Below are 20,735 nucleotides of genomic sequence, written 5' to 3'. Positions count from 1 at the left end.
AAGTAGAAGACAGCGACGCGATGCCAAGAAGGTGGGCAACTGTTCTTTGACAGTATTTGCTCTGATACCTTTACTCGTCGCCTATTCGCTTCTCCTCTTCCTGTCACGAAAGCGCAGGCGTGCATTCGTTCCTCTCGTCTTGCGCCATTGGACGGCTTCACCGCCGCGCCTCAAGAGGAGCATCTGCAGTAAGATCATTACTGACGACGACCTTGCTGCCAACCAACGATCCGTAAGCAGGTGCCTTCGCCTCAAGCGGGCGGCGTGCCGCATGGACTAGCGTCTCCTCGGTCGCGGCATCCCTTGCCGCGACGTTTCTGAGAGGCGCGGGCACGCCCCGTGAAGCGCTCACCAGCTCAGACAGCGGTGGCTGCGGAGGCGCCATTGAAGAGTTCTTTGGGAGCTGATGTCCCACAGCCGTGCAGGCCGCGTAGCCTCCGCTCGCCGCCGCCATCACCTGCTGCCGCGCCGCCGCCTCCGCATCGCGACGGTAGAGCTTCTCGCGAGGGAAGATGGCGAGGACAGCACCGACGAAGCAGACGCATGTGATGAGAATGAGCACGTTGACGCAGGCCGATGTTGGCGCCACGCTGTTGCCGAGCATCGCCGAGGCGATGGAGAGCATGACAAGAGAGCACAGATTGGCGCCGGCCATGAGAAGGGTGCCAGGCACGGACTCGGGCAGCGGGTACGAGATCTCCATCGCGAACTCGAAGCAGATCGGGATGGCAGTGTTCTGAAAGACGCCGGCCACGACGTAAATGGCGGAGCAGAGCCCGTCCATAGTGAGGGTGTGGCTCGGAGCCTTCAGCATGACGACGATGAGCCCAACGCAGCAAAGCACGGAGCCGATCAAGCACACCAGCAGAGGGGACTTGTAGTGCCGTGTGCGGTCCACCCAGAGACCGACAAGATAGGACACAGCTGTCCCGACGACGACGTTGGCAGCACCGATGCTTCCGGCCACCTTGGCCGTCACACCGAAGGGCTCCACAATCTGCGCCAGCACAGAGGCGAACGTCCACACGCTGCCCATGCTGATGCTGAAGGCGCCGAGTAAATAGAGGAAGTCGCGGCGGCAGAGAAGTCGATGGACAGTGTGGCCCACCTCGAGGAACGTGATCACGTGCTCGTTGTGCCGCACCCGGTGCCACATCGTCATCTTTTTGTGCTTGCTTATGCTACCGCGATCGAGTTCGGTGTAGGAAGTGGCGGTCGGGTCCACAATGTCCTCCGGCGCACGGCAGGCACGCCCGCCTGGCTTACTCGTACACTCGACGCTCGCAAATCCAACGGAAGGCTGGGTTGCGCTGGCCCTGTCGCCGCGGGCACCGGTGCGCGCAGCGATGTATGGCGCGATCGGCTCACTCGGCGCCATGCGTCCGTGTCCGTGTCCGTGAGCAGCGTCGTGGTGTGGACCTGCACCGGCAGCGATGCCGTCTTTCTCATCCGAGCCACCTCCGCAGTCGCCCTCCCGCCCATTACTCGCCAGCTCACTATGTAGCTCGTCGTCAGTGACGTCCTCCTCTCGCTCACCGCGTCGCGGATGCGTCTGCTGGGCAGTTGGGAAGCTTACACGACGGCTCGTCACGTCCCCTTGAGCAGATGCGAGCTCTCCAAGTAATGCCCGGCTCGGCGCCTTGAATCTGGGCGGCTTCAGGAAGAAAAAGACGCCGACGGTTATGAGGAGGCAGAAGCCCATCTCCAGGCAGAACAGCAGCATGAATTCTTCTGTCGTGCCGGCGCTAGACTTGACGATCAATGGCGGCGCGAAAAGAGCGACGGCGTTGCCGAGGCTGTTCGCCGTGGCTGCAATGGCTGTCGCGAAGGTGCGCTGATTCGGTGCAAAGTACTGCGCCGCAATCAGCGGCGGCGTTGACAGCACAAATAGCTGCGCGATGGAGTTGAGGGTCTGGGGCACGATCAGGGTGGCATAGCACGGCTTCTGCAGCCCGGGGGCCACTTTGAGGATCGACCCCAAGGCATTCAGTCCACAGCCGACGAGGACGCCGAGGCGTACACCCCAGCGCTCAAACGTCGTGCACGTGAAGTACGCCCCGACGACAAAGACAATCATGTAAACGGACGAGAGCATGTTCAACTCATTCGTCGTGAGGTTGAAAAAGGCGCGGGTTGCCGTCGCGATGGACGAGTACGTGATCCATTGAATCGCGTTCGATGCACTGTAGAGGCAGAAAAGTGCCAGCACAGTCCACCGCCACGGGTCACCCTTCGAAGCGGGAAGCATGGCTACTGCGGCTTCGTTCTGACACCTGTGAGCCTCGATGGAATCTCAGTATCGCTGAGGAGATGCGCACGAATGGCGTACGACTGGGCCGCAGACGTAATGCGATGGGCCTTGGTGTCTCTGTGTGGTTGGATATCTATGGTGGTGATGGCAGGGCACGAACCAAAGCTAAGGGAGAAGAGAAGAGAGCCGCTCGTCACAGGCAGGCAGACAGAGTTAGCGGAGGAACCGATTAAGTAGCAAATGCGGAAAGAAAGCGAGCGTCACCTCAGGGAGTAGTGGCACACACATACACAGAGGCGCGCAAAGGCAGCCGTCAGAAGCGCCGGTGCCACATACACAGCGAAAGGGATCAGCTAAAGGGCAACCTCTGAAGACAGAATGGAGCTTTACACATATAACACCAGCGAACAGAGAAAGGGAAGAAGAGCGCCGTCCCTTTACGTGCTTCCTCTCTCCCGCCGCATGCACAGAGAGAGAGAGCAGCACGGACAGCCACACACGATCGCGCAGAGATCAAACGGAGGAGGAGGAGAGGGGGTTAAGGAGGCACGTGGGTGTTAGAGAAAAAAGGGGGATTACCGCCCTGGAGGCAACACCAGCAGGCGCCGACAAACAGAAAAGAGGGACACGACAGGGGATGGGGGGAGGGAAAGGTCTGGGCGTGTCTGCGCGGGAAGCGAAGATGAGAGGACGCAGAAGCCACACGATGCGCGTATTCGATGGGAACGGGCAAGATCAAAGGACTAAGAGGGACCGTGGTGCGGAGCGCGCTGAGGCAGGTCGAGGCGGGGCGTCCAGAGGCGAAAGGGAAACGTAGAGGTCGGGGGAGGGGGCGAAGGTAGAGTCGACCATGCGCATGACAGCCGATAAGGCGTGGCTTGTTTGGCGTGGATGCGAGTGTATGCAGAGACTTTAGGCTGGATGTGCGGCGCTGCGTGCACATCCACGCACTCAACCGCCCGCAAGTCCGCAACGTTCGTCTGGAGGCCCCCACGGCACTGTCAGGCTATAGCATCAGGCTTCGTCGTCTCTATCAACAGCGACGCCTCGTTGAGCAGGGCCCCCCTCTTTAGCTGTCGCTTTGAGCGCTCCGCAGCTCTGTCACGGGCACAGCACGCACGTGCGGAGAAGGAGTGAGACGCACACGACATGTCTAGCGCAGTTGCATAGGAGGAAGAAGAGGACACTACACCAGCGGCTATGAGCTGACAGTCCTCTCACCCACCCCTTTTCGGATGTGACACCGTATTGCTACAGCGAAAAAAAAATGCCAGCCGCATACTCTCGGCCAGCGAGCAGTGCGCGTATGCGCACCTATCACCCGAATGCACCGTCCACCGCGGCGCAACCGTAGCAAGGAGAAGCTGGTGACCACAGTCAATGAGAAGCGACGCTCTTTCTTGGTGCCGGCATTACAACACACACACACACAACACGCACACACCCATCGGCCCTGGTATTAGGTTCGAAGGCAACAATGATGTCACGCACCGCAGTGCGAATGCGGTGTCCGTGGAGAGATGCCACACTCGTCATTTGGGGTGGTGCGTGTGTATGTATGAGAGAGGGGGGGGGGGGGACGGAAGCGCACACACGCACACGGGTCAGCCAACTCGATGAATGGATTCGGTTACTCAAAGTGTGTCATGTCACCACACCGGCGACGCGCGTCGGCGCTCGACAAGAGATTCCCTGCTTTGGTGTGTCATCACACACATGTGCGTGGGCACCAGGTCGAAGAGCGGATCGCATGTGACGCGTTATCCAACTGCTCATCAACTTCGCAAAGGCGAAACGGTCTTTGATGCAGTCTTATAGGACGGAGGCGCTGCCTCGTCCTTGCGTGGGTGCATGAGTCGACAGCTGGTAGCGCACCCGCTCTCGCATCACAGAATGAGAGGACGACGTTGCGATGTGCTTCGCCTCATGTTGCGTCCATTATTTCGTCAGAGAGCACCAGTGATGCTCCCCTCTCGCTGGCGAGGTGCATGAGGTGGCAGTTGCATCGGGGAAGGGAAAAGGCACCAGAGGTCGAGCGCATCGGCAACACATCACCAGAGGTGCGCGAGCGAGGCATAGGGAGAGAGGAAGAAAGCGAAGCGGCCTTTGGTAAGTAACACGCGTGGAAGAGCTATAGCAGGTTTCGCGCACGGCCAAGCCGGGGCAGCAGCAGAGAGGTGGAAAGAGGGGACGACATCGAGTGTACAAGACCGTCAAGGCACGAGTCTTTCCCCTTCCACATCCCCTCTTCGTAGCCCCCGCGCATACGTGAAGCATGTGACGGCGCGTACTGCATTGCCTCACTGCATGGTACCATGAACAGCAGCTGGAGACGGTGTCGTGGTACGTGAGGATACGGCGCCCACCAGCGCCGGTACCAAACGAGGTGCGGGCGCTTGTCTACTAGCACTCCTGTACCGCTGTCGCGGTTTGCACACGCACACACTTCGCCCTCGTTTATATGTGTGCGTGCGAGCGTCTGATCCCCAATCTTGAGAAAGCGGGCCACAGAAAGAGAGTCGCGGGTGCTCAGTAGCCGTACACAGCGAAGTCGTCCCGCGCGTGGTACCGGCGAGCAAAGGCACGGCCCATCGCGGTTGGCTCACTGAAGGCGACGTGCTCTGCCGGCACCACGAATCCGTAGCATACGGCACGCCGGGCCCGCTCCACCATCGAATAGGCAACCCCACGCCCTCGTGACGACGGTGACACCCACATCAGTCGCACGCCACACAAAGGGGTACTCATACGAAAAATGTCACCGAGGTAAGTGACCTCCATTAGCGGCGGCCCTTCCTTTACCGAAGGCTGATGGAAAGAAGCGCTGCAAGCAGAAAAGGTAGCAGAAACAGTGGTGGTGCCATCAGTCAAGCCTCCCCGCGGCTCAGAGGAGATGCACGGGTTCGTCCACACGGCTCGGTACGCTTGGGGAATTTCTTCTGCCACGCACACGCCATCCAGGTACCACACCGCCGCACGTTTATCTCTCTTGGGCGATGATGGGCAGCCTGCATCCTCGTTAGCGGCTGTGAGGTGCACCACCACTACACAGCCACCGTGGCCGACAGCCTCGGCACTGCCGATGGATCCGTGGGCAGTATGCAACACGTCCAGCACCGCGTTGCGCAAGGTCGCGCTACAGCAGCTGGGTCGTACTGAGTTGCTTTGTCGTCGTTCGCCTGGTACATCGCCAGCGGTGCCATCGCCGCCTGCACATCCCGCAGGAGTCCCCGTGCTTCGAAGACGCTTTCGACGAAGTTGCTGGGCGAAAAAGTTGAAAAGCACAGCGGTGGCACCACTGATCGGTCGCCCGGAAGGCTTGGTCCCACGAGCAGGAATGCCACAGTCATCCTCCACGACATAGCCCGGACTAAACACGTGTTTTTTGAAATCGGCGAGGGTGAGCCAAGTCGAGGATGAAGCGCGTGCCCCGGCGCCCGCGTCTGTAAGCATCACCGGTGCCGGCATTAGGATTGGCGTAGGTGTGTGCCCGTGGCTGAATCCAATAGCGCCTACAGAAAATGTGAATACCAGTTGAGGGAAGCGCTGTCACTGCAACGGCGGCCAGGCGCGCTAAGAGAAGGGCAGCGGTGGAGCGATAAGTCATCTGAGGCCCGTTGCGACAGTCAACTGAGGGGAAATGGAGGAAGTGCTATATATATATATATGAAAGGCCGCATGCATCATGGCCGCACAGGTTGGACATTGGGCAGTTGATCATGGCAGTGCAGTAAAACGTGTGTCAGAGCGTTGTACGCATTTTAGCAGAAGCGTGTCATCCATCGATGACCAACGCGGCTGCAGGATGCAGCGCAGACACCCTCCACAGAGATACGGTGGCGCGAGGCGATCAACAATAGGGTCACACTAGTGTGGGTGTTGCCTCACATGAGACAACCATCGCAGAGGGGCTCATCTCCGCATGTCTACCTGGAGCGGTGGTGTGTCTATGTATCGGTTCTGTGTGTGTACAGATGCGCACGCATATATATCCGCGTTTACCTGCACGCTGTGCGCCTTTTTTCCCCTGTATATCGAGTCAACTGGCGCTCAATGCGGCGGCCCCAGCACTGGCGCATTGGATAGCAGGAACGGCGGCGTGGAAGGCGTCGATGGATGCGCCGAGACCTGCCGTGACTCACGAAGTGCGCGGAGCTGAGGCAAGTAGAGCACCTTCAGCTCTTTGACCAGTTTTGCCACCTTGGTATCGCGTGACAGGTGGCTTATCGGTGGATCGAGCGGCTCTTCCCCGCAGACAGGGCACGCGCGATCTGTCGCCGACACCCCTTCCACCGTTGGTGGCGTCGGTGCACAGCGCTGGCACAGCACCGCCCCACAGCACGACATGGTCAGCGTCAACAGCGGGAGATGAAAGCACTGGCCGCAGAAGAAGTCGGTCAGGCTCGCGTCAAGGGTCGACAATTTGCCTTCATCAATGAGTTCATTCAGCTCTTTGATGTCGTCGCCGCTCACAGCAGACGGCACGACAGCCAGCACCTGCTCCTTACTGAGCAACGAGTGCGGCGAGTCACAGCGGCGGGACACCCGATTGGGCTCCTCCTCACTACACACGCGCTCGGCGCAGCGTGGTCGCTTAGCCACCCCCGCAGCAGCCCCGCCGTCCGCGTTGAGAGAGGAGCCCTCGTTGGAGGCCCACTCAGCGGCGAGGCCGCTGACATTGCCAGAAGCCCCTGTACCACCGTCACCAACACCGGCAGCGACGCCTGAGCTGGCACCGACAGCTCCCACTTGGCTCTCTGCCCAGACGCCGGCGTCGATGCTGACGTGCAGTAGATTATCTGCATATGTAAAGACAACCAGACGACCATCTTGCAAGAGGTCCTCGCTGACATTGAAGAAGATGTGCTCGAGGGCATCAGCGGCAATCACACGCAGCGGCGCCAGCTCAATACCTCCGTCGGAGGCACGAGCAGCGTATGGTGTCTGTACCATGACGCAGTTAAATGTGAGATCCTCTCGCTCCATCGACATTGTGGAGGACAGCGGCGACTCCCCCCAACAGAGGTCTCTCAGTCGGGAGCCCGATATTTGCAGCGGCGAGCCTGGCGTAGGGGCAGCAATGTTGTATTTCCTCTTGCCCCAGTCCCGCGCATGGCGAGAGCGGTAGGCCGTCTCTCGGGACGCCGAAACAAAGAGTCGGTCGGCAGTCAGCGTCTGCGGCAACGCCACACCGCGGCCTTTCACAACAAACACGAACTGCATTTACTACGGTGAGAGCACCGACGATTTGGATCGAAGGGGAGGGGAGAAGAGGGCGTGGGTGCGGGCGAGCAGTTGCCAAGGCGCAACTTGCGCTGCTCACTCCGTCTGTCGCAGCACACAAATCAGGTGTGTGTGACTGTTCGGCGCGATGGGCAGGCGGCAACGAATACATGCACACGCACAACGTTTTAACGACAGTTGTGCCCCCTCCCCTTCTCTCGCTCTCGCTCTCGCTCGCAGACGAATGGGTGAATGCAAGTACTGGCGCTTAGTACCCGGGAAGAGTCGGGTATATATATATATGTGTGTGTGGAGGGGGCCACAAAAAGGGAAGAGTTGAGGGGGGAATGGGGTGCCGAGGGGAAGGAGGGAAGTTTCAAAGCAAGCGATAGTTGCACGGCTCTTGCAGCAGCTGCACGCGGGGATACCCTCCTCACGCATTTGTACCGATGCATGCGCCTGTGTCCATAACTGGGTTGCAGCGTCTAAACCAAGAGGCACGCCACACGGAGACCGCTCGCACACATACGGCGCTGCTGCGTCTCTTCTGGCATTGCTGGCAGAAGCGATGGGGAAAGAATTGAAGACAGAGGGGGGGCGAGCGAAGGCACCCCTTTCCCCCTCCCCTTTTCGTTCGCGCGCATTTGTGACCCCTGCGGCTTCTCTCACGCATGGCTCGCCCCAAAGGGAGGCACCGGCAGATGAAAGTAGTGCGGGCCTGAGTGCACCTGAAGCGGTGGCGGAGAGAGGGAGAGAGGAAACGAGGGAGGGCGGCGGCATTAGCCGCAAGCGGGGTAATGAGCGAGCAGCACAGAGTGAGGTGCTGCCACACCCTCCCTCTCTCCCCTCTGCTTCCCCTCACTGCTATCCGGGCGGAGTGCTACTGGTAAGGATGAGAAGGTGTTCCGTAGACGACCCTCGATGAGTCCGGCGAGATCCATCGTGGACGCACACGACTCATACCGCTGACGTCATCCACACAGCGCCCCAGCGAGAGATCTGATCGGCCGTCGCCAAGGACCGCCTCCACACCTTTTGGCAGTGCTCCGTAGGCCTGGCACACAGCTGACGCCACCCCCTGTGCCTCTCCGTCGCCTCCACCACTCATTATGTGAGTCTGCTTGAAGCCACGAAGCAGCCTCGTACGAATGTCCTCCAGCTCCTCCACTACTGGTAGCGGCAGAGCTGGACGACCAGCTCGGTGGGCGGCAAGCACGTAGTTGATCTCCTTGATCCCCTCCAACACCGTGGGATGGTCTACCAATGACGAGGTCAGCCCAGTAGAGATATCAGGAGCACGAGTCACCGGCCGCCTTGGGGGTATCGGTGCAGGAGTTGCATCATCAGTGGGACTGGTAGGCGTTGTCGTCGCCAAGCGCGCTCCCGTTTGTCGCTGAGATGACGACGGCAAGCGCGCAAAGGCCGATAGTGCCCTCTCTTCTGTGTAAAAGCGCGAAAGTTGACGGCGCGGCTCCAGTGATGCGATTGCTCCGTGGCTGTCGGTTGGCCAACGTTCGCTGAGGCTCAGTGACGTTTCGCGATGTGTTCCTAGAAGAGTCGCCCCCTTCGCTGCCGGCAGCACGCCGTCAGGCGCCCTGTTTACGCCTTGCCCGTTCATCGGAGGCGATGCGCCATGGCAAGCGTCGCTGGAAAACACGTCGCGTTGCTGTTCAGAAAGTGCCGCTTGGCAGCCATCTGCACCAGACGCCCCATCACCGGCGCTTGGGCACGTGTACGCACTCTCCAGGGTGCTCTCTAGTTCGAGGACACGCCGGTGAAGGCGCTGAATCAGCTCTCGCTGGAGTCGAATGTGCTCTACGAGCTCCTCCCGCGGCGCTTGCCGGAGCGCCTCCTCAAACATGAAGGCCCGCCAGCAAACGATGGCCAGGAAGCAGAGTAGGTGCCGCTAGGAAATAACGGGAAGGAGGCGGCCAGCCTCACCGTCGTCTCCCCGTGAGCTAGTCGTACCAGTGCCCGTCCCCCTCCCCCCTCTCCTTCGTCGGAACTTGAGAAGCGGTGCGCTACTGGCTGGTTGTGAGCGGGAAAAAAAGAATGAAGAGTTCCTCCTGGGTCGGCAACGTGCTTCGCGCAGGCAGACGTCTGGCGTGAGCGCCGCCCTCACCCTTTCGCTGTGTCTATGCGCGTGCGTTTGTATCGGTCTCGTTTTCATGCATCGGCTCCTGACCCTCAGGAGACGTGGCGATGCACAGAAAGCGAAGCTCGTAATCGAGTAGGCGGGAGTACGCGTTTGGGCGGGGGTGACGGTGGCAAATCACGCGATTATCAACGAGAAAGCGAAGGAGGAGGGGAGGGAGGAGGATGCAGGACGAGGAGAGTCAAGACGTAGGTGATACGACAGACAGACACACTCCCGCAGGGACGCCCTGCGTTCCGGCACATCGGTACGCGCACCGTCAACAGAGAGGGGTAAGGGACGCTATTAGCCGATGTCCAATCAAAAGATTCAGCGTTTTTGCGTTTGTGTGTGCGCGTGCGTGCGTTCTGCGCTGCCCCTTATGCAAGGCGGTTACTCGTTCGACGCAGTGACTTTACAGAGGATGTGGGGGCGGGTGTGAGTGTACGTCCACTCGTGGCAATATGTCGGGCAAGCCGCTGCAAAGCCGAAATGCGCAGCTAGAGCGCTACTACCACGCTGTCTTGATGCGGCTCTGCTGCAGAAGCTTGGCGACGGCCGCCTGCCCGCAAACAACAGCAGCCGGTGATCGCGGAGCCTTGCTGCCTTTTCGCTTCTGCCCCGCCGCTGTCGCGTTATTATCTGCTGCAGAAGTGGCGCCAGGGCGCAGCAGCACACGCTCCCGCCGCACGATCGGCGCGTGGGCAACCTTGACCACGGACGCCGGCGCTTCCACGACGACGTCCATTTCATCTGCCTCAGCAGCGATGACGGCAGGGTCGACACGACGTGCTTTCCGGGCAGGGGATCGCATCGTGGCGCGCGCCGTGGCTTTTAAGTTTGATGCGTCGCCGTTAGCACTGCCTCCCTCGCTATCATCTGGGTCAGCAGGAGCATCGCTAACGGCATCGTGCGTCTCATGGGCAGTGTCAACGACATGTGGGCCGTCCCGGTCGCTCCTCTCAGCCGACGTTGCCTCCTTAGCCAATAATTGCGCGCTCCCCTGCTTGTAGGCGGCGCGCACCTGCTCCACTGTCATTAGGGGCTGTCCATCCAACAACTTCATATTGGGAAAGAAGCGACGGACGCGCTGCTGCACCGCGATGGGTACTGCGCCAGTGCCTGAGGAAGGGGTTGTCACCGTCAAGTAAGAGATGGGCTCATTCATCACTAGGCCCGCTGTCTTGTCCTGCGCAGCGCCCTCCTCGATGAGCGGGTTGCCGCGCACGTTCAGCTGCTCCAGGTAGCGACACCGGCGCAGGGACACCACCGACGCGAAGAGGTTATTGCTGATGTCGAGGATGTGCAGAGAGCGCAAAATGACGCCGTCCGGCTGAAGAGAAGTAAGGTAGTTCTGTGCGAGGCGCAGTTCCGTGAGCATCGGCAGGAACCACCGCGCTGGCAGCGAATGCAGATCACAGCCGCTCAGCGACAGCTTCCTCAGCCGTGACAGCCTCTCAAATACTGAGAGGGGGTGCGCCATGGCCAACGCACGGCGCCGTTCCTTGTACGTTGCCATCTCTGGTGAGTCATCGAGAGCGTCGCGAGCGCCCGCAGTGCTGGTTGAGGCCGACCGACCAGCTGAGGGTGAAGTCTTCTCTCCATGGATACGTCGCTGAGCCGTAGGGGCACGGCACGTCTCCTCACCGTTCTCGGAGTCGTCATCGCCGCCAGCGGGCATGGGGGTAGTGTCGTTGGCCACCTCGCCGCTAGCCTCGTCGCCCGCCGCAGCACTCGCGCGATCTGGAACTTCACCGCACGCCGCCGCCACTTCCTCTGCACTCCAGGTGGGAAAGTGCTCGCAGAGGTGCTTGTTGCGGGATAGTACGATCGTCTCACACTCCTGGAAGGTGGAGAAAATCGCGTAGTTCCGCCGCGCCACCGCGTGCAGGCCCGCGTCGCGGTTGCCATCACTCTTACGCAAGGACTCTGGCAAGTGTTCACGGAGAGCTTCCACGTCCACCGCAGCCTCGGCGCCAGCCACCGCGACGGCGTCGAGGAGCGGAGAGCGAAGCTGCAAGCGGTTGTCGTTGGCGATGAGGGTGCGCAGGGTGAGCGCGGTGTGCTCGAGCCCCTCCAGCGATTCAACCGCGCAGAAAGAGATGTTCAGAACGGAGAGGCAGGTCCCGGAGAGACCCTTCAGCGAGACAAGCCGACGGTTGTGTGCGACATTCAGGTTCGAAAGATGTTGCAGCGTGGATAAGGGGCTGAGGTCTGTCAGATCGTTTCCCGAGACGTCCAGTTTCCACAGCTGACGGCATAGGGTCCCAATTGGTGACGGAAGGGCAGCAAACCCTTTCTTACTCAACAGCAGCTGTCGTGTGGTCTCTACATCAATATCAAGCGATATCGACTCCACGAACTTTTTTGCCGTCTGCGGAGAGCTCTTCGCCATGGCCCTGAGAACCGCATCACGCGCAGCCTTGGCCTCCATCTGCTGCACCGGCGTCAGCTGGATCGCGCTGGATGCCTGAGTCTTTGCAGGGTTGCCGTTACGCGGAACTCGCCTTGCACCTGACCCGGGAGAATTCTGCAGCGGTGGTCGCAGGCTCTGCGACGGCGCACCACGCGGAGCTTCTACTGGCGTGCGGCGGCGCTGCATGATATGTCAGGGCAATCGCCGTTTTAAAGAGGTGGTGTTCGATCGGCAAGGAGAACGTCTCAGAGCTTCGCTGGGTGTATAGGCCAATGCGCGGGTGTTGGCGCTTGGTCATGGGGAAGAAAAGCGGGAGAGAACTCGAAAGATGACGTCGACGCGTAGAAGTACGCACAAGCGGCAGACTTCCCTTGGCGCATGCGTGTCCTCTGCGAGAGGAAGGGAGAGAGAGAGCGAGCGAGAAGGGTAAGGAGCCAGCAATACCCGCGCCGTTCGCTACCACTGCCGCCATGCACGCTCTCCTCCTCCCACATTTCTATTCAAGGCCACATAATGTACGGCACTGTAAGTGCCCGCGCTATCCGCCTCAATTTTGTCCTTTGTTTGTTTCTCTGAGATGATAGCATGAAGATGCGCCTCTGAGAAAGGAAGAAGTCCGCCAGAAAACGCGCACGCACCAAGACGCACATCCGCACAACCACACAGACATATCGAGAGGCGCACAGCCTCCCCCCCTCACGAGCAACGAGTTCAGCTGTCACGCAGGGAGCGAGAGGAGAGAGGGGAAAGAAATCTGGCGTCAGGTACACGCGGCAAGCTCAAGCTCTCGCTTTGGCGACCTGCGTTCAACATTCGAGCGCAGCTGACGCACATTTCATAACGAAAAGAAGCTGCAGTGTGTCAAGCGGCAGAGCACTCCGTCACGAGCCACCTTCTTACAGGACCAGGGAGCGGCCATCATGCGCAGCACCCGGCATCTTCTCCGGGTGCCGGCGGTGGTCGTACACGGTGAAGGCGCTGATCAGAACAACTGCCATAATGTACGCGTGGTAGCGCTTCAGTGTCTCGAGAACAATGTGCCCGGTGCGCAGGTACTTTTCATTCGGGTTGCGAGAAGTGATGTATTTGGTCATTCGGTGAAAGGCCTCCTGCGAGAAGCCGCCGCGCATCACATGAGAGCGGTGCAGCATTGCCCCTTCCGCCTCCTCCTTTGCTTGTTTGTGTGTGTGTGTGTGTGCGTCTTCGCACCTTCACACGCCGAAGTGACGGGCAGGGAGTGCGGCAGCGAGAGTGCGATCTGATGGACAGAGGGACAAAGTGGTGCGAAAGCGGGCACGCAACCGAGGATAGATGAAGTTATACAATACACTGGTACGTGTAGGCACACCGACAGAGGAGTGCGGAAGTGAGTGTGGAGGTGGGCAGGGGTAGGGGCAGGGCGAGAGGGGAGGAGGTAACGTAAGAGAGAGAGAGAAGGGTATTGCAGAGATGAAACGGAGAGGTGAAAAGGTACAGAAGTTGGGGGCATGCAGTGCGTTTGTGACGCTGTCGAAAAAGCGAGCAGGCGGCAGAGCGAAGGGGAGGGAGAAGGGGATCGGTCAGGTCCTTCACTCTCGGCATGGATGAGGCGTCGCGAGAGCATCAGTCTTCCTCCTCCTCCACTCCCCCTTATATCCTCTACAGTACTCCTCTGGGCTGTACAGAAAACTAAGAGCCTCAGGCGCCTGCGGCGCAGAGGCCATATACACGTACCAGCGGAGTACCCATTTTTTGATGCGAGTGTTTCTCAAGCCCCTCTGCTCAAGCGCCGTTTGCCCGCGTGTGCTCCGGTGCCATGGCCGCGTTCAGCGCTATCTTTTACCACGGCGTGATAGCTCAATCTTTCCCTTATCCACTAGTCGCCCACGTGCCCCATATCGAGAGGTCTGGAAGTGCCCACTAGGCAAAGAGCAAGCGCCCACTTCTAATGGTGCATGTGGGTGCATGGGACACACAGCTGCACCCATGCAGCACTTGCCCAGTCGCGTGCGGTGGAGCGCCAGACTCGGAGACACGTTCCATGCAAGTAGGTAAAGACAGCGAAGGAAAGAGAACCCAACAGCGAGACAACCCGCAGCAGGGACGGGTGTGATAATTAAACATCTTCGCCAGTCGGATAATGGGAGAAGCCAAACGAAAGTGAGATGGAAAAAATGCACCGACTGCTGTGCTGTCATTCCTTCCTCGTGCGTCCGCCTGAGGCCTTTCCCCCTCACGCACACACACACCGGAGGACATCTCCGTGTGGGGGATCTCACAGGCATAGTTCCCACTCCGTGTGGAAGGAAGACAAGTAGCTTCCTCATCCCTCTCAATGCCGAGCCGCTTCTCGTGGGGGGCACCGGGGCAGGTGCCTGCGACGCAGGGAGGTCCGAGGGACTCACCGCTACTGACGCCGGCTGCCAAGTCCTGCATGGCGTGGCGTCCGAGCGACTCGAGCGTATGCTGCCCGGCTCTCACACCGCCTACTCGTGAGGGACGCCTGAGCCGCCCCGGAGGGGGACGCACCACATGCTGGCCAGCGCAACGGGAGTGACTGCGAGGCTACCTGCGAGGTCGGGGTGGTGAGCCGAGCCTGAGGCAGAGGCGGCGCATGGCTGTGCCGCGTGTCGAGCGCTGCTTCGCGGCGGGCGAGGGGGTGGGCCTGCGACAGGCCGAAAGGAGCCCCGATAAGGCTGCTGTCCTGAATGTACAGAGAAGAAAAAAAAAACAATCACGAATCACTGACTGAGTTACTGCTCGGTTGCGAGAGAGAGGGGGGAGAAGAGATGCGCAAGCGCCACAGCCACACAGCTGGCCAAGGGAAACAGAGAGGGGCTAGCAAGGGCGGGGCGGAGGGCGGAGGAGCTGCTCGAGGCATCAACAACGAGAGTGAAAAGCGGTCGTGGAGGGGAAGCTATGGTGCGAAGCGAAGAAGCGGAGCAGATCGTCTGCCTTGTCTCATCACACACGTAGACACGTGGAGACGGAGAGATCAACCGTAGAATGGCCCGCCCACCCACCCCACTCCCGCATTCAGTCGGCCAAACATCAGTGGCACAGCGCGTTGAGAGGAAGGAAGGTCTAAAAACAAAAAGGACGAAGCATAAGTGGGGGCCCTCTTCGGGTACACCGTCGACAGATGAGTACAAAGCGTGGGAGGGGGGAGGGGAAAAGGGGGGAAAGGAGGGCAGGGGATGAGCTGAGTATCGAACGCGCCGGCATCGGCAGGATCAATCACGTAAAACAGAAAATGAGCGCGACAGGGGGGGCACACCCACACACACACACACATCTATATATATATATATATGGTAAGAACAAGCGTATGTGCGAACACGCGACGAATGATGAAGATCTAAAAGAGGAAGAGACATAAGCGCGCACAGAAGCCCACACGCACACGAGGATGAGATCTGTTCCTCACCGCCCATAACAGAGAGAGATGAGCAGAAGAGAGAGACAGTACGGAAGGTGTGCAGAAAACAGATCACCAGATCGCGACACCCTCGATGGTACGCGTACATGCACACACACGCACACAGAGACAGACATCAGTGAGGCGCGCCCAACAACAACGCGAGCAGCCGCTAGGAGGAAAAGATTCTGTTGCTTGGAAAGAGTGCGAGTGAGAGAAACGGTTCTCGTGTGTGTGTGTGTGGAGGGAAGAAGGGATGGCGGTGCAAGGGAACAGCGGCGATATCTGAGGAAAGAACAGAGGTGGCGAGAGCACTCAGACTCCCCTTTCACTCAATTCGGGACGCGCACCATCCGTCTTGTGGAAAACCAAAGGCGCGTGTACATGCGTGTGAACGCATCTGCGTAGCGCTATCCTCCTCTTCTGCCAGCCGAAAACGCCAATGAGCCGAGAAGTGGTGTAGTAGGAGAGGAGGCAGAACGAACGTTGGGGTGGCATTGGCAAGTCAAGGCGAAAAGACCCCGAAAAGATGCGAGAGAGCTGTGATGCCTCTTTATAGTGAGCATGAGAAGGCGCCGCGACGTTCGCCCTCCCCCTACTCACACTTACAATCCGGTACAGCCCGCCAGCACACCCATGCAGATAGAGGAAAAAGAAAGGGCGGACAACAGGAAAGCTCAGGCAAGAGTCCAGCGTTGCGCTTCTGAAACCCCCCCGCCAACGTCCATACTTACGCTCGTACAGAACGAAAAAAAAGGAAGCGCTTCTGCGTGTCGGAAGCACCGCCGCTGGGTCGTACAGCCCCCTGTCACCAGCCGCACGGACGGAGACAGTGACTGCTGCAGCTCAGAGCACGAGCTGGATACCGGTGTTTTCAGGCGAGTAGATCTCATGTGCGTCTGCGATTCCGTGCTGGTTGCCCATCAGCACAAATCTCTTTGGCACCACTGGGCAACAGCCAGCATCGATCGCACTAGAAAGCTGCTCAAAGTACTCGCGCATGTACCGGGAAGCGCCCCGGTCTATGCCACACCTGGAGAGATCGATGACGGAGAAGATGTGGGGCTCGTAGTGCACAGCCAAAAAACTCCGGAGAATCACAATGAGGCCCGCCGTGCCTACCCCCGGGTTGTCACTGAGGCTAAGCACCGACATGGAAGGAAACAGCGGCACTTTAGGGCCATGCTTCTTGGCTGTGATGAAGGCCCCCGACGGCCGCGAGACACGACTGCCAGCAATGCGCAACACCCCCGCGGCCGGGATGCTGCGTGTAGCATTCCGATCCACAGGAAACAGGTACGCAAACAGCCCTGCCACGGAGTATCGATCAAGGTTCATGTTGTTGAGGTAGAGTTGCCGCAGTACTGGCAAGATCGTCTGCTTTTCGTTCGCGGCCGACATCGTGGCGAGCATGGTACCGAAGCCGGTATCGGTGAAATAGTTGCCATCCAGTCGCAGCGAGGTAATCCACCGCAGTTCCTTGAGCTGCGGAGAAGCAAACAAGCGACCTAGCACGTACGGAGCCGTGGGCTCCATGTAGCAGCTGCTGAAGTCTAGCTCTACCGTGCTCGGGTCGTCCTCATGCTGGGTGGTAAGCCGCGTTTGTACGTCCTGCAGCAGCACCCGGTGGTAGCCGTCCTTAGTGACACGCTCGTGCCGCAACTCTTCGCGCCACCACGCCCACGTCCCTGGCTCGACCTCGGCGCGCTCCGTAGGCGATATGCGAAACAGCTGCGGGGCGCTCAACGATGATCCCGTAGATAAGTCCGTCATGTTATCCATAATCGCGCGCAGCTCCACCGGGCACATCGGATTCAAATCCCCCTCCGTTGCGTAGCGGTTCGCGCTGGCGCTGCGCTCCGCCTTAGCCGCCGAGTTCATCGAGTGCTCCGAGGCACCGCGCTGCTGTCGATCGCCAGGGCTCATCGAAGCCGGAATTTCTATCGTCTCCTCAAACTGGGGCCTTGGGGACGTATCGGTTGAAGCGCCGCTACCAGGTACACTGTTGTTGCCCTTCTCACCCTCACCTTCCTTCGTGGACTTTACGCGGCTGGATCTGCACCCCATCGTGATGCTGGAAGCTGACGCGGTGGAAGAGGGCGGGGGAAAGTTGTCAAAGGGCAACAAAGTCCTCGAAAGACCACGGCCACAGCAAAGATCGAGTAGAGGCAGGCAACAACGTTTGAGCGACAGGGAAGACGAATCGTGTCGCTGTCAGCGCTATGCACCGGTAGGGTATGAAGGAGAGGGTGGGTGTCCCTAATGGACCTGAAGAGAGGACGAAAAAAATGGAGGGCAAAGGAGAATCAGATGTGCCGGATGCTCGCCTGTGCTTTGCGGTATATGTGTGTGTGTGTGTGTGGAAAAGGTAGGGGTGGAAGGAGCTGATGAGACCAGAGGGGAAGAGGGGGCACCAGCAGCGGCGGCGTGTCCAGGCTGCGTCACCCGCGTGAGAACCGTTTCTGCAGAGGTGTGACGATGCTGCAGAGTTGCGTGTATGTCGGGGAAGAAGAGGAGGGGGGGCTCAGAGTGAGGAAGGGAGGCAGGTAGGAGGAGAGTGTGATAGAGGTTGGGAATAGTTGGAAGCATGAGGCTGCATAATGGCGCGCTTGCCACGGACGAGCAGTCGGTCAGGAGAACGAAAGGGGGTGGGGGAAACCTGTGCATGCGATCACATACACGCGCACACATCTGAATGGTGCGCAGGGGAAGGTGTCGGAGGGTCGCTCTTCGGTTGAGGCAACGGACGTAGAGAGAGAGGCCTGATTATAGACATCGGTAAGGCTCGCAGGCTCGCATACACGATCCCACCCGCTGCCGACCTCCAAAGAGGAAGCGGAGGCGATGCCACCGTACTCTCAGACTAAGAGACGGAAGGCTCGCTGTCAAGCGCAGTAGAGAGAGGCGGTTGCTATTGGGTGTGTGGGCCGCTGCATCAAAGTGTGCGCAGCCATTCGTCCAAGCTTGCGCTGCACTTTGGCCTCAGAAGACTGTTTGCATTAGGCTCGGGCGCGTAGGGAATAAACAACATCGGGTGCGTCGCGTCTTCGGTGCAGGTTGGTGTTACGTGCGGTGCGGGCAGCGGCGGCGATGGCAGCAATGCGCTCCCGTGAGCACTGGCATGTGGTTCGGACTTCGTGAGCGCTTCCCGCTTACTGCAAATGCGGGTGCATGTGTCGCACAGGTCACACTGGTAGCAGCGCGCGCACTTCCATCGGGTGCCACGAATCACCATGCGGCACCGATTGCAGAAGATGCCACGGTGGCACTTGAGCTCCTTCGACTGGTTTCGCCCCAACAACACGTCGAGCGGAGCGACGTTGGAGGGGCCCCACAGCAGCGGCAGCGACGGGGTCCACACGCCAGCAGGAATTCGCAGAAGGACGTGTTGAGGCGGGTGGCTCAGAGCTGCGAATGCACACACCTCGCACAGGACACCGCTCCTATCCTTCGAGGGGCAATGCAAGCACCTTACATGTGCAACGGTGTCGACGTCCATGAGCAGCCTGCAGCGGACACACATGGCAACGTGCATCTTCCCTTCCCGTCGCAACTGCGGCGTTGCCCATTCTAACGACGATACAAGCGGGGCCGAGGGCTCCATAATCTTGACGTGGAACTCGAAGCCGTCTAGCTGGTGCATGCGTCGTAGCTCTGTGGCAACCGGTATCAAGTCGCGTCCGGTGACGTACTCACCGCCGAGTTTCAAGTGTGAGATGGCAATGCACCCCACAGCCTTCCACGGATCAATAGTGTGTGGGTCGCATATGACGTACTCCCGTCCAACGAAGGCGGCGAAGCACAACGGAAGGCGGCGTTGTGCAATGTGCGCGCTCAGCCGGCCGGCGAGGCCGGCACGCTCCTGGGCAGCGAGACTATGCCATGTGCTCTCGTCCTCATACAGAGCCGGCGTTGCTGCACTCGCCTCGCCTCGCCTGTGGTGCATCTTAGGTGTGTCGTGGACGCCATGCAAGTCTTTCGCCACCTCAAACGCATCGTGTGAGGAGCGCACAATCACCGGTCGTCTACTGTCGCACGTCCACAGCTTCATGCGTGAGGGTACCTTCTCACATCCGCCACGGTGCCCTGGGCGCGTGTCAACGATGAAGGGAAGTTTTTCGATGTGGAAAAGAGTCGCCACCTCTGACTGAAGGCCCTCACAGCCGCACCACAGCGACAGCAGGTCAACTTCAGGGCTCTTCCAACCACGAAGCCCCCCTTTCAGCTTCTGGAACGCTGCACGGGCCTCGGTAGCGTCCTCGTCCACGTTCAGCAAGACAATCTGTGCCCGCTTCGGAAGCGGCTGAAGCAGCTCGATGCGGAAGGCTGCCTTCGTCGGGAGACGTGGCAGCACGTCGCCGTACTCGGCCGCAAACGACAGCCAAGGGTCTTTGTCCAGCAGGACGGCGTACCGCCCTGAGAGCCCCGTTTCTTTCAGCGTCTCTCGCAGATGGGAGTCGTTAAACAGATGCCGCTGCAACCACTCCATGCAATTAGGATAGAGGTATGACCACGCAACAAAGACAGAAGGGACAGTGGAGGCAACACAGGCCAGCGAGACCCGTGCCTCCCTCGCGGCGGCCATAAAGTTCTTCAGCGCTAATGACTCATGAGCGCAGTCCGCGCCGCTTTGATCCTTCAGTGCAGCAGCGCCCTTGTCGAAGAGGTGGCTGAACTCCTGCGTGTAGAAATGCAGTGTGTTTGCGTGCCCTGAAGTGCTCAACTTCCCCGGCGACGCAGTCGTCGCATTGCCTCCACGGCCCGCTTCCTCCAATGCCACCTTCTCGCTGGTCGACGACGTCACCACTGCCTCGCGTATCAATTGCTTGAGGCGATGCTTCACCTTTTTCTGCCGCATGTGCGCTGTGCGGAAGATGCCGCATTGCATGGCACAGTAAACACGATACCAAAGCACGTACGCAGTTGTTTGAAGAGACGGCATGAGAGGCTCCAGCAGCGCATGTGGCACGGGGTCGCCTGCTTGCAAGCCTGCCGTGACGGCAGTATCGAGGTCGCGCACCGAGTGCAGGCGTATCTGCCGCACAAGTGCCAGCAGCGCTTCCCTGTGGCAGTACCGTACACGCCCGTAAAGAAGTAAGCGGCGCGTGCTGCTGCTAGCATCTGCATGAATGCCGTAGCATACAAGCTCCTCTCTTTCAATGACGCGGAGGTGGCCATGGCGCAGGCACGTCCCGGAGATCCGCTTGAGCAGGTGGTACACGGCCTCTACCTGCTCGTACTCCGCCAGTGCCTCCCACTTCTGAGCATTCGATAGCGCTCCCTCATCTGGCGCCAATTCTACCGAGAGCGACAT

At 59.6% G+C, this 20,735-nt stretch overlaps 8 protein-coding genes across 8 annotated transcripts; all 8 read right to left on the bottom strand.

Moving 5' to 3' along the window:
- Positions 1-157: 157 nt before the first annotated feature.
- On the bottom strand, positions 158-2,248 carry LSCM1_06378 (uncharacterized protein; the record flags this gene model as incomplete). Its single annotated transcript, XM_067323808.1, has 1 exon — positions 158-2,248. The coding sequence occupies one exon, from the start codon at positions 2,246-2,248 to the stop codon at positions 158-160; it is 2,091 nt and encodes a 696-aa protein (XP_067179122.1).
- Positions 2,249-4,780: 2,532 nt separating this feature from the next.
- LSCM1_06377 (uncharacterized protein) lies at positions 4,781-5,719 on the bottom strand (the record flags this gene model as incomplete). Its single annotated transcript, XM_067323807.1, has 1 exon — positions 4,781-5,719. The coding sequence occupies one exon, from the start codon at positions 5,717-5,719 to the stop codon at positions 4,781-4,783; it is 939 nt and encodes a 312-aa protein (XP_067179121.1).
- Positions 5,720-6,301: 582 nt separating this feature from the next.
- On the bottom strand, positions 6,302-7,474 carry LSCM1_06376 (uncharacterized protein; the record flags this gene model as incomplete). Its single annotated transcript, XM_067323806.1, has 1 exon — positions 6,302-7,474. One exon carries the CDS (start codon positions 7,472-7,474, stop codon positions 6,302-6,304), a length of 1,173 nt encoding a protein of 390 aa, XP_067179120.1.
- Positions 7,475-8,354: 880 nt separating this feature from the next.
- On the bottom strand, positions 8,355-9,335 carry LSCM1_06375 (uncharacterized protein; the record flags this gene model as incomplete). The annotated part of the gene is made up of 1 exon (XM_067323805.1): positions 8,355-9,335. One exon carries the CDS (start codon positions 9,333-9,335, stop codon positions 8,355-8,357), a length of 981 nt encoding a protein of 326 aa, XP_067179119.1.
- Positions 9,336-10,119: 784 nt separating this feature from the next.
- On the bottom strand, positions 10,120-12,210 carry LSCM1_06374 (uncharacterized protein; the record flags this gene model as incomplete). The annotated part of the gene is made up of 1 exon (XM_067323804.1): positions 10,120-12,210. One exon carries the CDS (start codon positions 12,208-12,210, stop codon positions 10,120-10,122), a length of 2,091 nt encoding a protein of 696 aa, XP_067179118.1.
- A 710-nt stretch (positions 12,211-12,920) lies between these two features.
- On the bottom strand, positions 12,921-13,175 carry LSCM1_06373 (uncharacterized protein; the record flags this gene model as incomplete). Its single annotated transcript, XM_067323803.1, has 1 exon — positions 12,921-13,175. The coding sequence occupies one exon, from the start codon at positions 13,173-13,175 to the stop codon at positions 12,921-12,923; it is 255 nt and encodes an 84-aa protein (XP_067179117.1).
- A 3,092-nt stretch (positions 13,176-16,267) lies between these two features.
- Positions 16,268-17,488, bottom strand: LSCM1_06372 (uncharacterized protein; the record flags this gene model as incomplete). Its single annotated transcript, XM_067323802.1, has 1 exon — positions 16,268-17,488. The coding sequence occupies one exon, from the start codon at positions 17,486-17,488 to the stop codon at positions 16,268-16,270; it is 1,221 nt and encodes a 406-aa protein (XP_067179116.1).
- Positions 17,489-18,356: 868 nt separating this feature from the next.
- On the bottom strand, positions 18,357-20,735 carry LSCM1_06371 (uncharacterized protein; the record flags this gene model as incomplete). Its single annotated transcript, XM_067323801.1, has 1 exon — positions 18,357-20,735. The coding sequence occupies one exon, from the start codon at positions 20,733-20,735 to the stop codon at positions 18,357-18,359; it is 2,379 nt and encodes a 792-aa protein (XP_067179115.1).

This window comes from Leishmania martiniquensis, chromosome 20 (assembly GCF_017916325.1).
Source record: "Leishmania martiniquensis isolate LSCM1 chromosome 20, whole genome shotgun sequence".
In the NCBI taxonomy this organism is placed as follows: Eukaryota; Euglenozoa; class Kinetoplastea; order Trypanosomatida; family Trypanosomatidae; genus Leishmania; species Leishmania martiniquensis.
Note: the sequence above shows the minus strand (reverse complement) of the source record. Positions and strands in the feature narration are given on the sequence as shown.